This window comes from Cebidichthys violaceus, unplaced genomic scaffold, assembly GCF_023349555.1.
Source record: "Cebidichthys violaceus isolate CVI_PGR_0920_01 unplaced genomic scaffold, fCebVio1.0.p SCAF_5, whole genome shotgun sequence".
NCBI classification, from domain to species: domain Eukaryota; kingdom Metazoa; phylum Chordata; class Actinopteri; order Perciformes; family Stichaeidae; genus Cebidichthys; species Cebidichthys violaceus.
Genome location: NW_027176705.1, coordinates 13,830,009 through 13,848,283, shown reverse-complemented (window position 1 = coordinate 13,848,283; position 18,275 = coordinate 13,830,009). Strand labels below are relative to the sequence as shown.

General features: G+C 43.0%; 1 protein-coding gene across 2 annotated transcripts; it reads right to left on the bottom strand.

Moving 5' to 3' along the window:
• Window positions 1–330: 330 nt before the first annotated feature.
• On the bottom strand, window positions 331–14,659 carry tpp2 (tripeptidyl peptidase 2). Of its 2 annotated transcripts, XM_068730419.1 has the most exons (29): window positions 14,492–14,659; window positions 13,514–13,642; window positions 13,211–13,306; window positions 12,869–12,973; window positions 12,590–12,714; window positions 12,330–12,493; window positions 12,033–12,187; window positions 11,853–11,929; window positions 11,536–11,663; window positions 10,831–11,079; window positions 10,618–10,733; window positions 10,348–10,519; window positions 10,076–10,233; window positions 9,904–9,980; window positions 9,704–9,810; window positions 9,247–9,401; window positions 8,941–9,057; window positions 8,739–8,839; window positions 8,535–8,631; window positions 8,306–8,443; window positions 7,967–8,211; window positions 7,702–7,780; window positions 6,176–6,214; window positions 5,568–5,719; window positions 5,351–5,447; window positions 5,084–5,214; window positions 4,300–4,582; window positions 3,995–4,114; window positions 331–3,886 (listed from the first exon to the last, which is right to left on the bottom strand). In XM_068730419.1, exons 1-29 carry the CDS (start codon window positions 14,654–14,656, stop codon window positions 3,797–3,799), a joined length of 3,867 nt encoding a protein of 1,288 aa, XP_068586520.1. In that variant the 5' UTR covers window positions 14,657–14,659; the 3' UTR covers window positions 331–3,796. The 2 variants fall into 2 exon arrangements, with proteins under 2 accessions (XP_068586520.1, XP_068586521.1); XM_068730420.1 differs by lacking the exon at window positions 6,176–6,214.
• Between the last annotated feature and the right edge of the window lie 3,616 nt (window positions 14,660–18,275).

Below are 18,275 nucleotides of genomic sequence, written 5' to 3'. Positions count from 1 at the left end.
ATGGTTTCAGCTGCAGATGTAATGCTTTTCAATTGAGACATTTTCAAGGCAAAACAATTGAAGAGTTTAATCAAAAAAATAATCATTATCTTGTTAGTCACAGCGCTTTCTCTGCCTGTCTTCACCAGTAACTGAAATGTCCTGTTTTTTACATTTCTATTGTTTAATTCAGTAAAAAGAAAATGAAGAAAAACCTGTTTGTTGTTTAACTTCTTCTTGTTCTTTACTTTGTCATTTTTGGACAAACTCTTGCCCAGCTATTACAAATGCAGAGTAAAATGAAGCAAAGCAGGGTAATACCATTCACTCAAAGACCAGAAAAAAACCAAATTCTTCCAAATCATTTTTATTCAGTGTTTTGCTCGTTTTGTGACGTAATTCCATGTGACCACAAAATAGTGTGACAGTTCGAGTCTTTCCCACATCATCGAGGAAGAATGGGTATAAAATAATACTAAGAGCCTTATCTCATAACATTCTGTAAAATATTGGCATTTACCATATTTTATGACTACAAATATAAACACTGAACATCCAGAAGAAGCAACAGATATAGAGAAGTCTGTTTGGTGCCAGAAACGGACGGTACAGTCCTGTGGTGAGTTAAGGCCATTTTCGGAGAAACTGCTATTGGCAACGCTTACTGCAGACATCTGCCTGAACCAACCCCCAAACGCAGGAAAAGAGAAAAAAGGACGAAGACGCAGGAGTACACAGACGATGCAGAAAGACAAGACTGTGAGCACAAATTCTGACGAACCCAACTGATGCCAGTACAGCCCTGAATACCTGGAGAAGCCTGTACACTGAGGCCACTGCAGAAAGTGCGTACAAGTCGGAGCTAAAAACAGAAACACAAGATGTCCTTAACCCAGGGTCGCCATGAGCCGTGACCACAGATTTGCTGTGTATGTAAAGTTTAGTCACCCCAAAAAAGATTGTCTACTCCCATGAGGACGGAAGGCCTCGCCTTAAAAGCAGCTGCTTTTACATTCTTAAGCATGCACCTTCCACTTGTGAGGACTTAGTGCGTCATTTGGAGCGCTGACATGTAGAAGACCAGTGGTTCTCAAACTGGGTGGTTTGAGGGGAACTACGTCTTTCTTCTATTCAATATTGTGATAATTCATTTTATAATGTTCAGCCCTCGTGCTTCTTTAAACCAACTAAGGGTTAATCAACGGATCAAACTTTTTGTTTTACAGAACAAGCAGAAAAGGTTGAGAATCACAATTATAAAAGATGAAGTTAATAGTTTGTATTTTTAGCATGGTCCTCATTTGCACTGTGAAAACATTTGTTACATGATTCAGGTGAGATATTATAAAAAGGACCAGGCCGGTGTTTTTGCACGTTTTAGATCAACTAAAAATCATGTAAACCTGAAAGTTAACAAACACTGCTACTATTGCGTCTGTGTAATAAACCTTTCTTGGCTCCAGAGCTGAGACGAGTCTGATAAACGGTCTTGTCAGTTGGGACCGAAGACTAAAAAAAAAAGTCACCAGATATCTGATATCTGCTGCATTGAATTTTTTTGCCCTGGGTTAGGAGTGAAATCTAAATTGGAGTGCTCTTTCAAGTTGTATAATTCAGCAAAGTGAACATCAAGACTGCATTGATTCTCTATTCAGAACTATACAATCACAAATCAAACTTATTCGTTATCCTTTATGAAGAGACTGACGTTCAACTATTGAGCTAACGTGCTTCGTTAAAACTGTGGGTGTGGTTTAGGCGTATTTTAATCAACAGTGGCAACATAAACATACAGCAGTCATCTCATTTTGATAGAAATAAGCCTGCACCACCTGAACCCAGTGAGACAGCACAAGTTGCTCATGAGAAATAATAAACTGCTCCAACTTTGCCAAAACATTGCGTCACTTATAGTGAAAAGATCGAGAAATGTAGTTCTAAGGGCCTTTAATGCAGACTTGGTGTTCACTACGGACGTTTCAAAAGTCTCCTAATATGTTGATAAACAGTTGGCTGGAAAAAGCATTAATAAAACTCTAAAACATGTTAAATGGTTAGCTGTGATGTAAAGTATGGGATTTGTAGTCTATCAGATAAAACATACAAAACCACCGGCATTGTCCTTTAGAGTGAATACGGTTAATAAGTATCTGAAGAAAAGAGAAAAATAAACTAAATCATGCTTAAACCCCTCTAGTTGGCTATCATTTCAGTTCTGTAGGGAGCAAATGTTCATGGACACAAAATAAGCACGCGCGCACACACACACGCGCACGCGCACGCGCACGCACACACACACACACACACACACACACACACACACACACACACACACACACACACACACACACACACACACACACACACACACACACACACACACACACACACACACACACACACTTCTGGATTATCACCAGAATCTTGTTTGGGGTTAAAAAAATCTCTCAAATTGAAACAAACAAGAAAATCTGCTATTTTTCCTTAAATCCTAGAAGACATGCAAAATACAACAATTCGAATAATATTTGTATTATATTCCTATTGCTTCTTAATATTTGTACGTTATGTGTGTATGTACATTATTTTATGACACTGTGTACAAATGCAACATTTTGAATGGTGCAGAGAAACATCTAATACTGAGTGAACATTGTACAATGAAATCTGAACATCCTTCCGCTGCCCACAGCTCCTACGTTAGCGAGGTCCGTTAAGACGGCTCGTCAAATGTGCTGCTCGGGTCTCTGCAGCACGAAGCGGCCGACACCTCTGGAGGGAGGCCGAAGCAGAGACTGTGTGTTTGTGGCTTCCTATCACCTTACGCGTCCCTGACGGCCTGCATACAGTGTACGGACACGTCATGCTGCAGGTCTGAGCTTTAAAAGACACATTTGACACCAAAAAGGTGAGGAGTGCTGAGTGTCGACCGGCCGTAATGATTGTGGAGCCTCACGCTGTTTTTCATCCCATCAGAAAAAAGGTACGGTACATGTAGGAAGGCACCTCAATACTGTTTTGTGTTCCGTGTACATGAATCAAGAGTCTAAAAAGACAGACGAGACTAAACATTAACATTATCAACACGGCCTGGCTGGAACAATCGAAAACAGAGAAAAAAAAAATAAAAAAGATATCAAGTTGTGTCTCCCTTTTAAGTCAGGGACCAGGCAGGCTCTGCGTGCCCCCGTATGTCCGAACATCATGCAGCAGCAAGGCCTCCAGTCCTCTCACTGAAGCGCCATAACGGTCACTTATGTTGATCGGTTTGTGTGAGTAGATGGGGTCACAGTTTTTTTGTTGGTTTTTTTTAGGACTAGGGATGCATCCCTGGAGTCCTCACTGGCCCTTTTACAGTATTTACAAAAGAATGAGGTTATTGTGAAGTGGAGTCCAGACAGCTGAGGATATGAAAAGCTCCCAAATGTGTAGACGACACCAAAATAAAAGGACAACACACGACTAAGAAAGTTCTGAGCTACAGGCTGTCAAACGTTTGAAGCATTTTTAAAAACTTTAAATTATTTGTTGTTTTTTTCTGTCTGTGGCGTTCAAATGAACTGTCGTGCCACACGGTCTGCAGATCTGTGAAGTTCAACGAGACATTTTTAAAACAGGACGAACACGATCCCTTCTCACCTAATTATAAAGGCGTTCAGTCTCTCCAAACATTTACACTCTGCGTTATCCTTCATTTTGGTGTCCACCTACATCTAAACTTGAAAACTCAGATGCATAGATCATGTGACCCTGAGGGACATGATATCCAATTAACCATGTATGGCCATGCTGCTCATGCATGCATGTGCGTCTGTGCCTAGAATGGCGTGTATTCTGCGGGGTACATGACAGGGAGCCAGTTGTCACTGAAGGTGGCACAGTGTGTCCATTGGAGGTGTCGCATGAGCTGGAAAGAAAGAAAAAAAAAGGAACAGGAAGTTATTCAAAAGGGAGGCAAGCGGACATTCGTCTTCGGAGAGCATGCAGCTGAACAGATCCGTCGCCGCTCTCATACCTGGATGCAGTTCTTCATGTTGTCTTTGCTGGGCTTCTCCTCCACCATCTTTGAGGCGTATTTTAAAGCTCGGCCGTACATCTTGTTCACAAGAGCGTGTTTGTATGAAAACATCAACACCTGAGCAGTGCGGGGAAAAAAAATTATATATTAGCTCAACATTTATTGAATTTATACAAATTAGCTAGCTTGATAGATGGACACATTGTTGTTTTTCCAATCTCACACGGCAGATAAATTCACATCAGAATACTGAGTAACGAACGTTGGCCTTCCTTTCATTTTTCTGAAAACATCCGTCTCACCTTGGAGTCAGTTAGCTCCGCCCACTTCTGCACCTCCCAAAACGTATCCGTCAGAGCTTTAACCACGTTGTCGTCCGAACTGCTGGCCACCTGTTCCCCAACCACGTCCACGTCCACCACCTCCTCCTCCTCCTCCTCCTCCTCCTCCGCTGCTGCTGGAGGTCCCGTGGAGACGGCACCGGCGCCGTCCTGCGGCACAGGGGGCAGCAGCAGCTGGTCGGCCAGAGCGCAGCCCTTCCTGCACAGAGCGTCCAGCAGAGACGACTTCTGCTTCTCCATGTCACTGAAACACCGACGTTAAAAGACAGGTCAAAATGAAGGCCGTGAGCTTCAGCACATCTTTATTGGGAGGATCTACTCGGGGTCTCCCAGCGTTTTACAGCGGAAACAAAGACCACTTCAGCCAACATCTTAAAATAATCAAAACACTTATATGAAATTAAAAAAGGGAAGACTTATGGAAAAGGAGCAGCGGCACTATTTTACAAGACAAATACCATTTATTTAAAGCAAGACCGCTGGTGTGTAACTTTTGCTGAACACTGGACACACGTGACAATTACTGGATGTGGGAAATGCTCAAATGTTGTGCAACAGTAAACAAACCTTTTCTAAGTTTTCTAAGGAAAATCTAACCGCAGATATTGTAATATTGTTAAATAGAGTCTGTAATGTTCAATGAAGTCAAAGACTTCTTTACCATCATTTGAGTAAGCCTTGATGAAGAACCCTAACAATGTTATTCTTATTTCTCCTATTAATGCTACTGTAGTGTGCGACGTACGTCTTGATAGAGGCGGCATCGGGCCGAGGGTCCGTCTTCATGGTGAGGTAAACAGCCAGGGCCGTCTGGTCGATGTGGGCTATGACGATTTCGGCTGCTGAAGCCACCTCTCTGAGACGCTTTACACGCTCCTGGAAAACAAATGGAAGGTGGAGAAAGAACCAAGAGCATAGATCAGACTCAAACTTCTAGAGCTGAATAATGAAATGCTCCTGCCAGAGCTTCCTCCACGAGCCCCTCGTCTCTTCCCGGTATGTGCGCCGGTACCTTTTCAGAGTCCAGCTGGTGCAGTCTTTGCACATGCAGCGGGAGGTAATCTACGTAGTTCTCCCTCAGCTCATCGTAGATGGTGCTGGAGTCCAACCTGAACAGCAAAGAGACAACAGGACAAACGGTTAAATGAGAAGTAAAAGGATAAAAAAAAAAAAAACGGAAAAGCAAGCAATGTGTGTCTGAGCAAAAACAAAAGAGCTACTTTGCTCACTTTGTCATCCACTGAATCTTTAAGTCTCTCATAGCTTCAGCAAACTCCTCCTTCACGTCTTTCTCCTTGTCCCCCTCCTTGTCCTTCTCCTTCCCTCCGTTCTTTGATTTGTTGGGAGCAGGAATTAAGTGGTAGACGACTGGCACGATATCCTGTATGAATACAAAAAAAAAAATACAAGTTAGTCAAAAAAGAATAACTAATACATTCAATAAAATCCATGACCTCTTCTACTACTCTGGATCAGCTTCCCAAAATGCTCACTCTCTTCCTACCAATGACTCCCAACTTGTTCTGGTTTTCTCTTTTTAACTCAGTTTTTAAAAATGCCTTTCAATAGTCACACAAGCTTTAATTGGTGCTCATTATCAATTGATCTTGATATTTATAGATATTAGTAATTTTAACTGACCACCAGAAAACTTGATATCAAAAATGAAACACCCATTACGACTAGCCAGTTGCATACTTCAATACAGCAATGATGACATGCTTCCACATAATTAATGAAGATATGACAAATCCCATCTGAAAGTTAGGAATAAGCCGTTTCCTGATGGTAGGAGAGCAGTTGCTCTGTTGTACAGTGTTTCTAGCTCATCCAGTACCTTTTTAAACTTCCCTTGTCGTTTTGCAGAGGCCTGCCCCTGGTGGTCAGAATAACACACAGTAAGGAAGAGACAACATAAACACACCAAAAAAGGATTCTCTCTTTCTTCACGTTTGTTTTTCATCTTTCATCCTCACTCAAGAGTCACAGTTTAATCCACCTACCTGTCACACTTTAATCAATGCTACGGTGGTAAACAGTGCCGTAACGTGAGCTCAGATTTATATCTTAACCAATCTGATCGACTTGTTTTTACTACTTCTGCTCTGTCCCTTCACTCAGAACTGAAACCTACAGTAAAAGTATTTATGTGCATGTGAGACTCAAACAATAAACATGCTTCAGGAATGCAACGTGAAACAATATGAAAAACATTGAACAAAAACATTCATTTGTAAATCGGTGCTGAAGTTTGACAAGATATTTGCATTAGAGCTGTCGAGTTCGGCCAAAGACACACAGAGCTGGTAAAACAAAAGTATTCGGACGTGTGTGAAGAAACAGCCCTCTAGCGGTGTGAAGAGGAACACCTACAGCCCAGAGAGAAAGTAAGCTCCAGAAATGAAACGTTTGTCGTATTACTGCACAAATCCCAGTGAGTATTACAGCTTTGTTATTCCCTTTAAATAAATATTTCACTCAAGTCAATTTAGGAAAGTAAGCAGCACATACTAGCTGTGCTAACAATGACTGTGATTTAGGTCCCTCTGAAGTAAACATGTGAACATCTGGGCTGGTATCAAACCTGAATGCTTTTTTTGGAAGACCTGCCAAAATGCATCAGTGGCCTCTGAGGTATTTATAACCGTCAGGTAACTATAAGGCTGGTCAGAGTCATAATCTTAACTCATAAAATCTTGAAATTAGACATTTAACATATTAGAACATTGGCTTCCTTTTTTAAAATAAAAAAAAAAATTACGCTAGTATCATTTTTGTATTGGTGCCGAAAACCTAGGCATCATATCTGTACAGTAAATACTCAGCCCTAGTGAACGTATGAATTCATACTAATCTGCAATCTAATGACCCGGTGTACAGCATGATCCAGTGTGGTGGAATCTGACAGAGGTGATGGAATGAGAAACATCAAATCGTGTTTTTGGACTAGCAGCAGAAGCGTGGACAAAGGCATAAGAGAAAAAAAAACAGCAACCAATTTAAGAAGCAACACACCAGAGTCAGACCAGCGCTGAGGGTGATGACAGACATGATAAAACCTTAGAGAAGGAGAAGCAACAAGCACTGGAGCACTGGTCTTCACTCCTGATCCTCAGGACAACAAGTACGTCACATATTAAATGTGTAAAATGTCCTATTTCCATCATTAATCAGGACAAACTAAAGGATTATCAACTTAACCAGATAAGCCCTGTATTGTAGTTTGTTATCTGTTCACACAACAATGTGAAAGACTCCCTCATTAGAGGAGGAGACTGAAAACTAGCATGACTTTAGATCCCGAGGTGCAGGACTGACTGTTGCTCTGGAGGATAAAGGGTAACAACAAATAAGGCCACTCACTGCTTTCTTGCCATACTCGCTCTTGGAAACAACCAGAGAGCCTGAAAGATAGCATCCCGGACTCGTCCCCTTTGGGATCCTGGGGAAAAAAAAAAAAAAAGGGTTGAGAGGGGGGAAAAAGACAGGAACATTAAATGTAATGTTTCTGCTGTTCTTTGATCAGGCAGCAATCTTACCAATCATGTTTAGCTGACAGATTATTGAAAAAGCTTCTTTTTTTTTTTTGTGGGTGACAAATGAAGCGTCCCTCGCCAAATGGACTCACTTGTCGTCGGGCAGGGCTGTGACGTAGAAGGGTTGCGTGGCCCCTGGGCACAAGGTGACGGAGTTGGCCTTCTTCTTGGCCATGAGGGCGGCACGGTGCGACTCGTACACATCGAGACTGAGCGTGGTGGACAGACGGTGAGAAACCACAAACGGTAGGTCCTTCAGGCGCTCCAGTTCGCTGGACTGCTCGTGGCGGACCTGCAGGCGCACAGTGTAGTCCCCCTTTTCCAGCTTCAGAGAGTACTGAAGAAGTAACACAGACGGAAGGGAGTCGTGTTAAATGCGTAACAACATCTGGCAAAGAAAAATAAAAGATGTTATGTTGGGGTAAGCGTACCTGGTGTGGATAAGCGTCCCCTGAGCCCAGTAGCCTCTTGTTCTGATCAAACAGCATCCAGAGCTGACTGTCAAACTCAGACTCATACAGCAGCTCACACAGCATGGGACAGCTGGGGGTGACCTCCCCACTCTTAGGCTGAGGACAGAGCAAAAGAAGGTTACACATGAAAACAAATCTAAAACAATATCTGCATTTTCCTCTCAAGTGCGTGCGATGTTGGCAGTACCTGGTGAAAGCTGTAGGTTAGGACAATCTCGTAGAGTTGTCTGTTGTTGGGCAGAACGTCCCTCAATCCCAGGGCTTTTATCTTTGAATTTAAGGGCCTAGAAGCACAACAACGAGGATGAATCAATGAACTGCACTGACGTGTGTGTGTGTGTGTGTGTGTGTGTGTGTGTGTGTGTGTGTGTGTGTGTGTGTGCGCAGTTACCTGAGAGGTTGAACCCAAGACTTGAGGGTGACGGTGGGGGACACCTCCTCATACCGCAGCGGCGACGACACATCGAAACTCGTCACTCCCTCTGAGGCGTGCTGCGCAGAGACAAATGACAGTTACCAACGGAGAAGCGACACCGTCTCGGCTGAAGTGTACTTGTCCATGTTGCTCATCTGTAAGACTGTTGTCTTCTCACTATGTGCATGGGTGAAGGGGACGTGGTGAGTCCATGGAACGAGATGCTGTAGTCCACTGTGACTTCACCCAGGCTCGCCCACCAGCGTGCAATGCACAGCTCGACTATCCTTCCTGACTGGAGAGGAGACAAGGAGCATGCAGAAATTAGTCCACCCGTATGTTATTTATATTTTTACGCATCTAAGAAATGAAGTGACTTCCATTCCATTGCTTTATTTAAAGCTGACTCCGGTATATGTACAGAATTACTTATTTGCAAAAATCCCAGTCAATTCGGCGTGCATTATAAATGAAATATAGTTACCAGCACAGGGAAAGCCTCGGTTAGTGAGCCTCTTTCCAACAGCGAGGAAAACTTGTAGAATTCATTAGCTCTGTACGCTTTCTGTTTGACCAGGTGCACCGCATGGAGGACAAACTTTGACGACACGTCTCCCGAATGAGAGGTCAGTGTGATCTCTGCAGGAGACACACGGGGACAGAGAGGTGACAAACAGCAGAGCAAGGAGGAGAGAATGTAGACGATGACGAGAAGAAAAGACATTTTGATTCTGCTTAGAAAAAACATGGAAGTAATTTCCCATCACATCTCTCTTATAATAACGCTGAGGGATTTAAATGGAGGAAAAAAAACTCCTGACAGCCTAAACATTTTTACAACAAGGGTAACCAAAGTGCGAATGCACTTAACGAATAACTGAGTCCAATTTAAAATCTAATGTAAAATGCAAAGTACCTCCTCAAGCACACAATGTACTGACCTGCCCAGGAGGCTCCCTGAGGAACAGTGATGAAGTGGCGTCTGATCTGGCCTGGTCTGAAGTGGACGTCTGTGAAACACACCTCCTGATTACGACCGTCTGTCACTCTGTCGGATGAAGGAGAGAACGCCGTCAGACACATTTAAACCTCTTGGAAGAGTGACAGAAAATAACAAATCCAATATGAAGCAAGAGCTTACTTAGCGGGGATAATGACTGTGATTGGGACTCTGAAGAGGGGGCCACAGCTAGGTGTTGATGTATCATACCCACAGACCTAAAAACAAGACAGCACATGTTCAAAGTGACCAGATTAACATTAATAGACTTGGAAACTATTATTTTCTGTCCTTCTCTCTTTCCTGTCCCTACCTCTGTGTAGTGCACTCCCTCTCGCAGCCCCAAAGGATCGATGCGGACGTTCACGTGACGACACTGGTTCATCAGCTCCAGGTGGGAGGGGCACTGGACCCACGGGGCGGCACATGTGAGCGCCAAGTGTAGCTGCAAGGAGATTCGCTCAGAGTTTCCTGCGGTGGACATTAAAAGAAGACAGATGGTGTCAAAGATATTAAAAAAAAAAACACTTGTTAACACTTAATTGAAAAGCTGTAAATGATTGTGCTTCTGAGTGTGAACGGTACCGGTGTTTTCCGGAAAGATGGGTTCAATTCCTACTCCGTGATCTGAGGGTGCGAGGATATGGGCTGGGTCCCTGAGGTAGATGCCTCTCTGTGATCCCACACTCACTGAGAAGCCAAGTTGGCTTGTGGGTAAAGTGGCGTGTTGAGTGAGGTAGTCTAACGCCTTGTCCACCTGAGACCAAGAAAGGGAGTAGATTACTGGATGGCACACAAAAACATGGAAAGAAATGGCTAAATAAGAGTGATAGAACATGCTAAGCTAAGAGTTACCTGGATTATTCCATGACCCTGTGCAAACACCTCGATGTCATCAACCTTCAGAGCGGTGTGCTCCAGCGCTCTCCTCACCGCAGGAACAGAGGGCCGGATCCCGCTCTGCTTCAGTCCTTTAAAAATCACACAAAAACCAGCGACTAGAATCACATTTGCACTTCCATACATGCAGTATATTCCCCATGTCTAGTAGAAGTCTGTCGGACGCACCTGAGAGGATCAGCGCGATGCCGCCGCAGGCGTTAGGAGAGGACATGGACGTGCCGTTCATCAGCTGGGTACCACGCAGAGTCCAGTTGGGTACAGAGGCAATGGCCCCGCCAGGCGCACTGATGCTGACACCCAGGGCCCCGTCTGTGCTGGGGCCCCTGGACGACCAGGTGTACTGATTGGCAGGCAGCTTCTCCCTCAGGGAATACTCCGCCACCATCATGTCTGGAGTCACGTATGCGCCAACTCCTACGGAGAGACGGGAGCAGGATTACAGCAACACGTGAAGAAAGTGAACACACACGTCTTAATAAGCCTTCAAAAAAACACCATTGCAATTTAAAATTTCCATGATAAAACGTACGGATAACAATTTTAACGCCACCATCACTACCAAAGATTCCTGAAGTTGAAGGTTTTTATAGCTTTCCTGTTGTGAAAAATAAAAACTGCACAGCCATCTTGACTTAAGCAATCAGCAAAGTTATCAATCATGAACTAATAACTGTTTAACTGTAGCACATGTCTGTTAATGACCCAGTGTGACCATACAGCCGTTTTCCAGAAAATCTTGGTGTTGTACATTGTACATAATGAATATATTGTTGTTTTGCCTTTTTTACACTTCGGGTTACATGCAGTCTGAAGGTGTAGACTTAAATGATGAGCACTTGACTGGAGGTTTCATGTCAGCAGCATATGTACCTATGACAGTGCCGGTGGTTCCCCCCGGGCAGCCGACAGTGGAGAGGCACGGGCCGTTGTTTCCTGCACTTGAGACGAATATGACGTTGTGCTTCTGCACAGCCTCGGTGATCACGTCACAAATCCTCCTGAAAGACAAAAGGACTTCAAAATCAGACAGCGTTGCGACGCCCCTCCCACTGTCCTGACCAACAGGAGGGTCAACACATGATGAGGCCCTTGAGCTATGAATGCTGGCCCCTGTGCTCACTCTGTCTCGTCCTTGCTACGGCAGACAACCACTCTGCATCAATCCCACCCTCTGTTGAAATACTTACCCTGTGTTGGGCCAGTGGGTGGCTTCCCCGTAGCTATAGTTCACCAGGTCACACTTGTAGTTGATGACTTCAATCATCTTTGAGTGACAAGAGAAAGAAAGAAAAATTAAAGGGTGGGTAAAAAAAAAAAAAAAAAAGGAGTAACCAAACTGCTAATCTATATTTGTCTCAGCAATGTACCGCGCGGATGAGTCCTGTGCCTGTTTCCATGGTGCTGAGGCGGGTGTCTCCAATCTTCAGAGCCAGGATTTGGGCACCGGGGGCCACACCGTTACGCTCAGGCTCCTCTGGGAAGTAACCCGCTGCAATGCTTGCCACGTGCGTCCCATGAGCCCCTTCAAAAAGCACACAAACAAGTTCAACCGGAGAAGACACTGTGGACTTCTACATCTGATGCAGCCCTTAACAGGTGAACCTGCTGCAATAACCCACTGTTACGCTGAACAAGTGGCTTATATGCGCTTTGGGACACCTCACCTCCACTGGTGACGATGCAGAGCGTGTTTCCCTCGTCGTAAATATTAACAGAGTAGTTAAGCATCTCTGCGTTTCCTAACGTGGCATACTCTTGCGTCTCTTTGTAGGAGCTAAGCACAGTGCACTGGGACAGCTCTCCACTCTCTGAAGTGTCGACGACAGCCCTAAGGAGAACAAACAAGAAGGATAAATATACTATTAGTGAACAGAAGTAGATAGCATAGAGGAAAGGTTAAAAAAAAAAGGTTATTAAGGCTTGCCTCCATGTGACGCCATCGTGCCAAAGCACACAGTCATATACAGGACCAGGATCACTGTACTTCTTTTCCAATGATGCCAGCAACTCTGACTGACTCTGCAGCTCTTCCTTCTGCAACTTCTCCATCTGGAGAGAGCAAGCAGGAGGGAAAGGTACATTTGAGAATGACAATAGAGAGAGAGAGAGAGAGAGAAAGATTAGGAAACACCACATTACTGTGACTAGCAACTGCATGCAAACACTGACGGGTTCACAAAGAACTCAGGTTTGTAGGTCTGACCTGTGAGGGCGTTGGGTGAGAGAGGTCAAACTCTTCCGCCTTACGAGAGACCTCAGCTAGTGCTGATCGGTGGGGTGGGTCCCACATCTTCTCCTTTCGCTCTTTCTAGTAGACCAAAGTGTAACAATAGTAACATTAAACATCCACAGAGGATGGCAAGCTAATTGATTTTCATTCATTTTATCTAAAGGACAATATACATTCTTGTTTTACTACTCTGGATTAAACCTATAGTAAGTAGCAACACTGCAAAGGGAGAGAGGCTATCTGTGAAAAACCACAATGTTGTAAAAATCAAACCCATGACAGACCTAGTTCAGCAATAATGTCCTATCTTCCTACCTGTATCCTTTCTTTGAGCGCCTTAGGGAAGAACTCATAGCCATTTTTAACTCCAATGCGATACTTCCCTGACGGGTTGACCCAGGCAGGAGCGATCTGGAAGACATAAAAAGACAGACAATATGAAGAAGGAAACATAAAGTGGAGGTCTAATAGTATAATTAGATTTAAAAATGGGCCATAGAGATTCGATGAAAAATTATTTCAGATGTAGGACACTATACCTGTGATGGGGCATTTCCTATGTGCCAGCTGTCATTCATTTTGGGTTATTATATTATGAATTGTGGGGAGTCTACCGACCTTGAGTGTTCTACCAGAGAGGCCAGTGATCGTCCCATCTTTAGGCTCTGCCACCGTGACCATGTTCACGTCACCGCTGCCTGTTGTATCGATGATGTCGACGATCTTTGGCTTCCCCTCAGTTGTGACCTAAAGAAGCAGCAATGAAGAAAGCGATAAGTAATCAATTACGACGTTCAGGCGGAAAGGGATGCATAGCACTGACTTATCCTGATCCAGTAGGACAGTGGTGGTATGCGACTTGAGTGTAAATGTCGTACAAACCATGCTGAAGAGTGAATAAACTTCTAATGCCTTGCAACAGCATTGCCCTCCTTATATTTGTTTACACACACTGAAGAGGTCAGAGTCAGATTCTGCCCTTTTAAGCCCGACTGAAGTAAGGTGGCATGTGGTTTAAATGAGATGGTCGACCTTAATGTAGAGCAATGATATGCCAAATACATGCTACGTAACTACATGGAAAATAACTAGATTCCGGTGTGACTTGGCAATAACGTAAACATGTAACGTTAACTAGTTAATCATACGATCATACGTTACTATTACTATTACTATTAGCGGGGTCGCAACAGCCACACTGTAACCAACTGGCAGGACAAACTGACATTTCTGAGGAGATTGACGGGCAACTGAAGCGGACAAGTGCAGCTGTTAGCTGCCAGACTAACATGCTAGCAGATATGCCAACTAGCTACCGTTGCCGTTTGTGCTCATGAATTTGTCTAACACCGCAGCACAATTTGACAGCAGGAGAAAGTACTTGCTATCAATTACTTTGCGGTTATTTAGTTGTCATAACAGCTATGAAGCTAATTGTCATAGTTGGTGTGTGTATCTATCAATGCTAGCAATCTAGCTATTGCCGTTGTGTGACTGTGTATTAATTACCACTAATGTGAATGAGTCGGGCCTTTAGCATTGCTAGCTTGCACCAGCTAGTTAGTAGCTAACGTGAGACAGCCCGGTCAGATTTACCTGCATGCCGGGGGCCCCGGGATCCACGCCGGTGTCGAGGATGGCGATGAGCACTCCCCGGCCATCGTACTCGGGGAACCTGGTGAGATAGGACGCAGCACCGGTTTCTTTTTTGGGAAGCAGCCCGTGGAAGGGGAACGGTTCATCGATAGAATGAGCAGCCATGGTCAAAAGAGCGACAATGAAAACAAAGCGGCGAAATGGGGAAGAGAGCACCGGGGTGAGAGAGACAGGGAGGAGAGCTGTTTAAAGGGGCAGTGCGAGCCACATCTCTGTGACCTTTGTTGAACAGAACTTTTGACATTATATACAACAATATTTAGCCAATCATTCCGAGGCTGTCGTATCTAGCATTCAAAGCCCCAAGTGCACCATGTGCCAGCTTGATCAAAATTACATTTGTTGTGACATATTAAACACAAACCTGGAAAAAAACAGAGGCCTTGTACTGCATTTGATCAAAGTTTAGGGCCTTGTGCCAATAACTGGGCTTGTTAAACTGTTGCTACAGGGGCCACAAGTTTACTGTTTTGCCCTAAGGTTTGACTGTACCACAGTTAACATAGCGTGGTATCAATAACTATCACATTGGAGAATCATTGGAAGTGTGCAGTGTTTGGGCTCAGGAAATAAAATCATGATTCCTTGACTGACTGATTAGATGTCCTCTCGGGAGAGTGTCAGCATGTACAAATGGTAGTTGATTGACATCTCCATCAATATCAGATTTCAGATAAACGTCTTGCACAAAGCTGTCTAGTTCTTGATTTATATTCTAGTCAGACTAATTTACAAGGATTACTCCAGCAGCCCTCTGGAAGAATGCAACAGTTTCAAGGACATTTGGCTTAAGAAATGTAGCCAAAAGTGTAACAATACAAAAAAAAAAACCACAAGACCAGTCTAAAATATCTTTATAAACTATTGCCTCCATCCTGTAAATCTTGAAGTTGGGGTCAGTGGCCCATAGTGCACACTAGGTGGTGATATAATACTGATAGTTGTGGCATCGTTGCAGTCACACTCTGTTGTTCTCTTTGCTCTCAAGGGATTACTAAACTAAACTAAACTAAACTAAAGTAATTAATTGCAAAGTTTGGCAGTGCTGCTACTTCAATTAAAAATGAATGGGTTTTATACAACAACAGAATGAACATTAATGTCTAAAGATTTACCTTTCAAGCAAGTTTATCCGAACAAGTCTTCATGCAAACATCCATCATTTGAAGAGTAGCTGCTTGCACTAATCAAAAGCCCAAAATGCTGTATGTCGTTACACTGTATCCCACGCTGTATCCCCCTCGCTGGATAGGAGGTGGGGGGGGGGGGGGGGGGGTTGCATGCATTAAGTGGTTTGAAGGATAACATATCCTCCATGAAATTAGTTATTTCCCCTCGTGACCAATCAGAGACTGTGGCAAATGAACAAAAAGTTGTGTTTTTGTATAAATGTTTGGATTTCTGGTTTAACTGAAAGGATGGAGCAAAGACTGTCCGCATATAGAGGTATTACATCATGGCTAAAAGAGAAACAACATTGTTCTCACACCTAACACCCCTGTAGACACACTTGTATTTTGTGTATGTATTTGTGAATGTATTTTCTTTTTTCTATTTTAACTTTTATTTATTTTTATTTATTTTTTTCCTGTGGACAGGTGTTGTAAATTGGCGTTTCGCTACAAACATCAAACACAGTGCATCTGGTCCTTGTGCATAAATGCATGTTACAAATGCTACTGTGACGTCCATATCAAATAAAATGATCATAACATAACATATCTGCATATGTTGCTGATTAGTTTTTCTGTAACCACACTACTAACTAGCCTACAGCATGATTTCTACTTTTTTTGTATTTTTATTTTCTCCAGATGCAGCGTTGAGAATGGTGGAGTTTGAAAACATTCGACAAAAAAAAAAAAAAATACGAGTCTGATCAACCTGGATATTCTGAGTTGGAAATATTAGAGATAAAGTTGCATTGGCGATCGTTCCACATACCAGATCACAGTCATTCTCCTGAGATTTGATTCATGAACTATTCGTAGAGATTTCTTTTGTTTTTTCCCCCATAATACCAGATTAACTTTGCACATGTCAGTCACCATCTGTTCAACTCAGAACTCCCCTTCTCCTTCACATACACCATATCCATTTACATACAGTGTGTGTCACGGTGTGTGCTTGTACCACAAAAAAAATAAAGAACAAGCCACGGTAGGGAGAGTGTGCAGTTATTTTAAGTGTGCCAACGCCCTCAGCCGCTGCTCTGGTGACTGGCTTGTGCGTAATAAAACAACAGTGAGCATCCTTTCACGAGTCAGCATCTGCCTTCTCTTCCTCTTTCTGTCAGTGGCTCTGCATTGTCACACATACACATACAAACATATGCAAACACTTGCACAGACACTGTTTGACACCAAGCTTACACTTATTTTGATATCCTCGTCCACTTTTTTGCTCGTGATAAGTTAGACTTCCAAAATATGAGGGCCTTTTTCTGTTTCTCTGTTTTAGAGCATTAGCACTCATACACACGCACAGAGTCACACACACACACAGGCTTGTGGTGGTTTACCACAGGGCGTAGCCAGTTTAGCTAAACTGAAATAAATGCACGTCATTAACGTCTTTAAAGCAGTATTTCCCTATGTGATTCTGCGCACACAGAAAAAACAGTGTTCTCCACCTCGCATTTTTGCTGGCAGAAATGATACTACTTTGGTTGCTGTGTAATGATATTGGCAACCCTTGACTCTTGCATTGTGTTATATTACGCTGATTTGACTGGGGTTACATCTGTGCATGCAAATGTGCAGTCAAGAGGAGAGTTCACGGCTTACCTGCTGGGCTAAATAGACTTTGAATTAAGGTAGAGCCCAACTCGCTCTCCCATGTTGCCACAAGTTGCACAAACACGCAGCTGACAGGATGTGGCCAACATAAAGGAGCTACATTGTTGCTGTTTTCCCCTGTGCTAAGGTTATGCATACACCATGGTTAATATCTATGGAAGTTGCCACAGAATTTTAGAGGAGATAACCAAAGGCACGCAAATTGGATTAACTGTGTCACTGATATGCAGACACAGGCACAATATACACATTCAGTCAGTGGTGGGAAAGGTACTCAGATACTTTACTTAAGTATAAGTGAAATACATGCATTCAAAAATGTATTTATGTAAAATGTTGGCATCAAAATATGTTTAAATTACCAAAAGTAAAAGGTACTATTGGATTATACTGTAATTATAGTATCAATATGCATCATCATCAATGTGTAAAGGTCCCTTTATGTCACTAATGTTGCAGCTGGTAAAAGCGGGGCTGATTTTGAACTACTTTATATACTGTTGGGCTGTTTTTTTTATTATAATGCATCATAGAATACTTTTAAATTATGTTTGTATTGATGATCTGCACTGATGGAAGAAGTATCAAAACAACTTTGTAAAATGACTCTGTTACACGCATTCAAATTCCCACATTAGTACAGAAGTATAATCAGCAAAACTTACTTAAAGTAAAAGTACTTATTCTGCATGAATATTGCCTCTGTAACTGCACTAGTATATATGACATAATTAGTTACTTCATACTGATGCATCAGTGTGAAAGCAGCATTTTACTCTTGTCAGGCTCCCACCAAAGGGTCAAAAGAGAAATCTGAGGGGCCGTGAGATGTTTAACGTGAGACAAAAGAAGAAAAAACGTCTTTCTCCACAAATCTGTTTTCCTTTTTGTTCCTTTCTTTGTAATCTTTGCCGTTTTTTTGTGAA

Excerpts from the sequence above, each read along its gene's own strand:
- tpp2 (XM_068730419.1), bottom strand. The coding sequence starts at position 14,656 with ATGGCTGCTCATTCTATCGATGAACCGTTCCCCTTCCACGGGCTGCTT. Across the intron at positions 12,974-13,210 it reads CGCTCAAAGAAAGGATACAG|AAAGAGCGAAAGGAGAAGAT; the intron begins GTAGGAAGATAG and ends TTGGTCTACTAG. Across the intron at positions 10,234-10,347 it reads CATCTTTCCGGAAAACACCG|GAAACTCTGAGCGAATCTCC; the intron begins GTACCGTTCACA and ends TGTCCACCGCAG.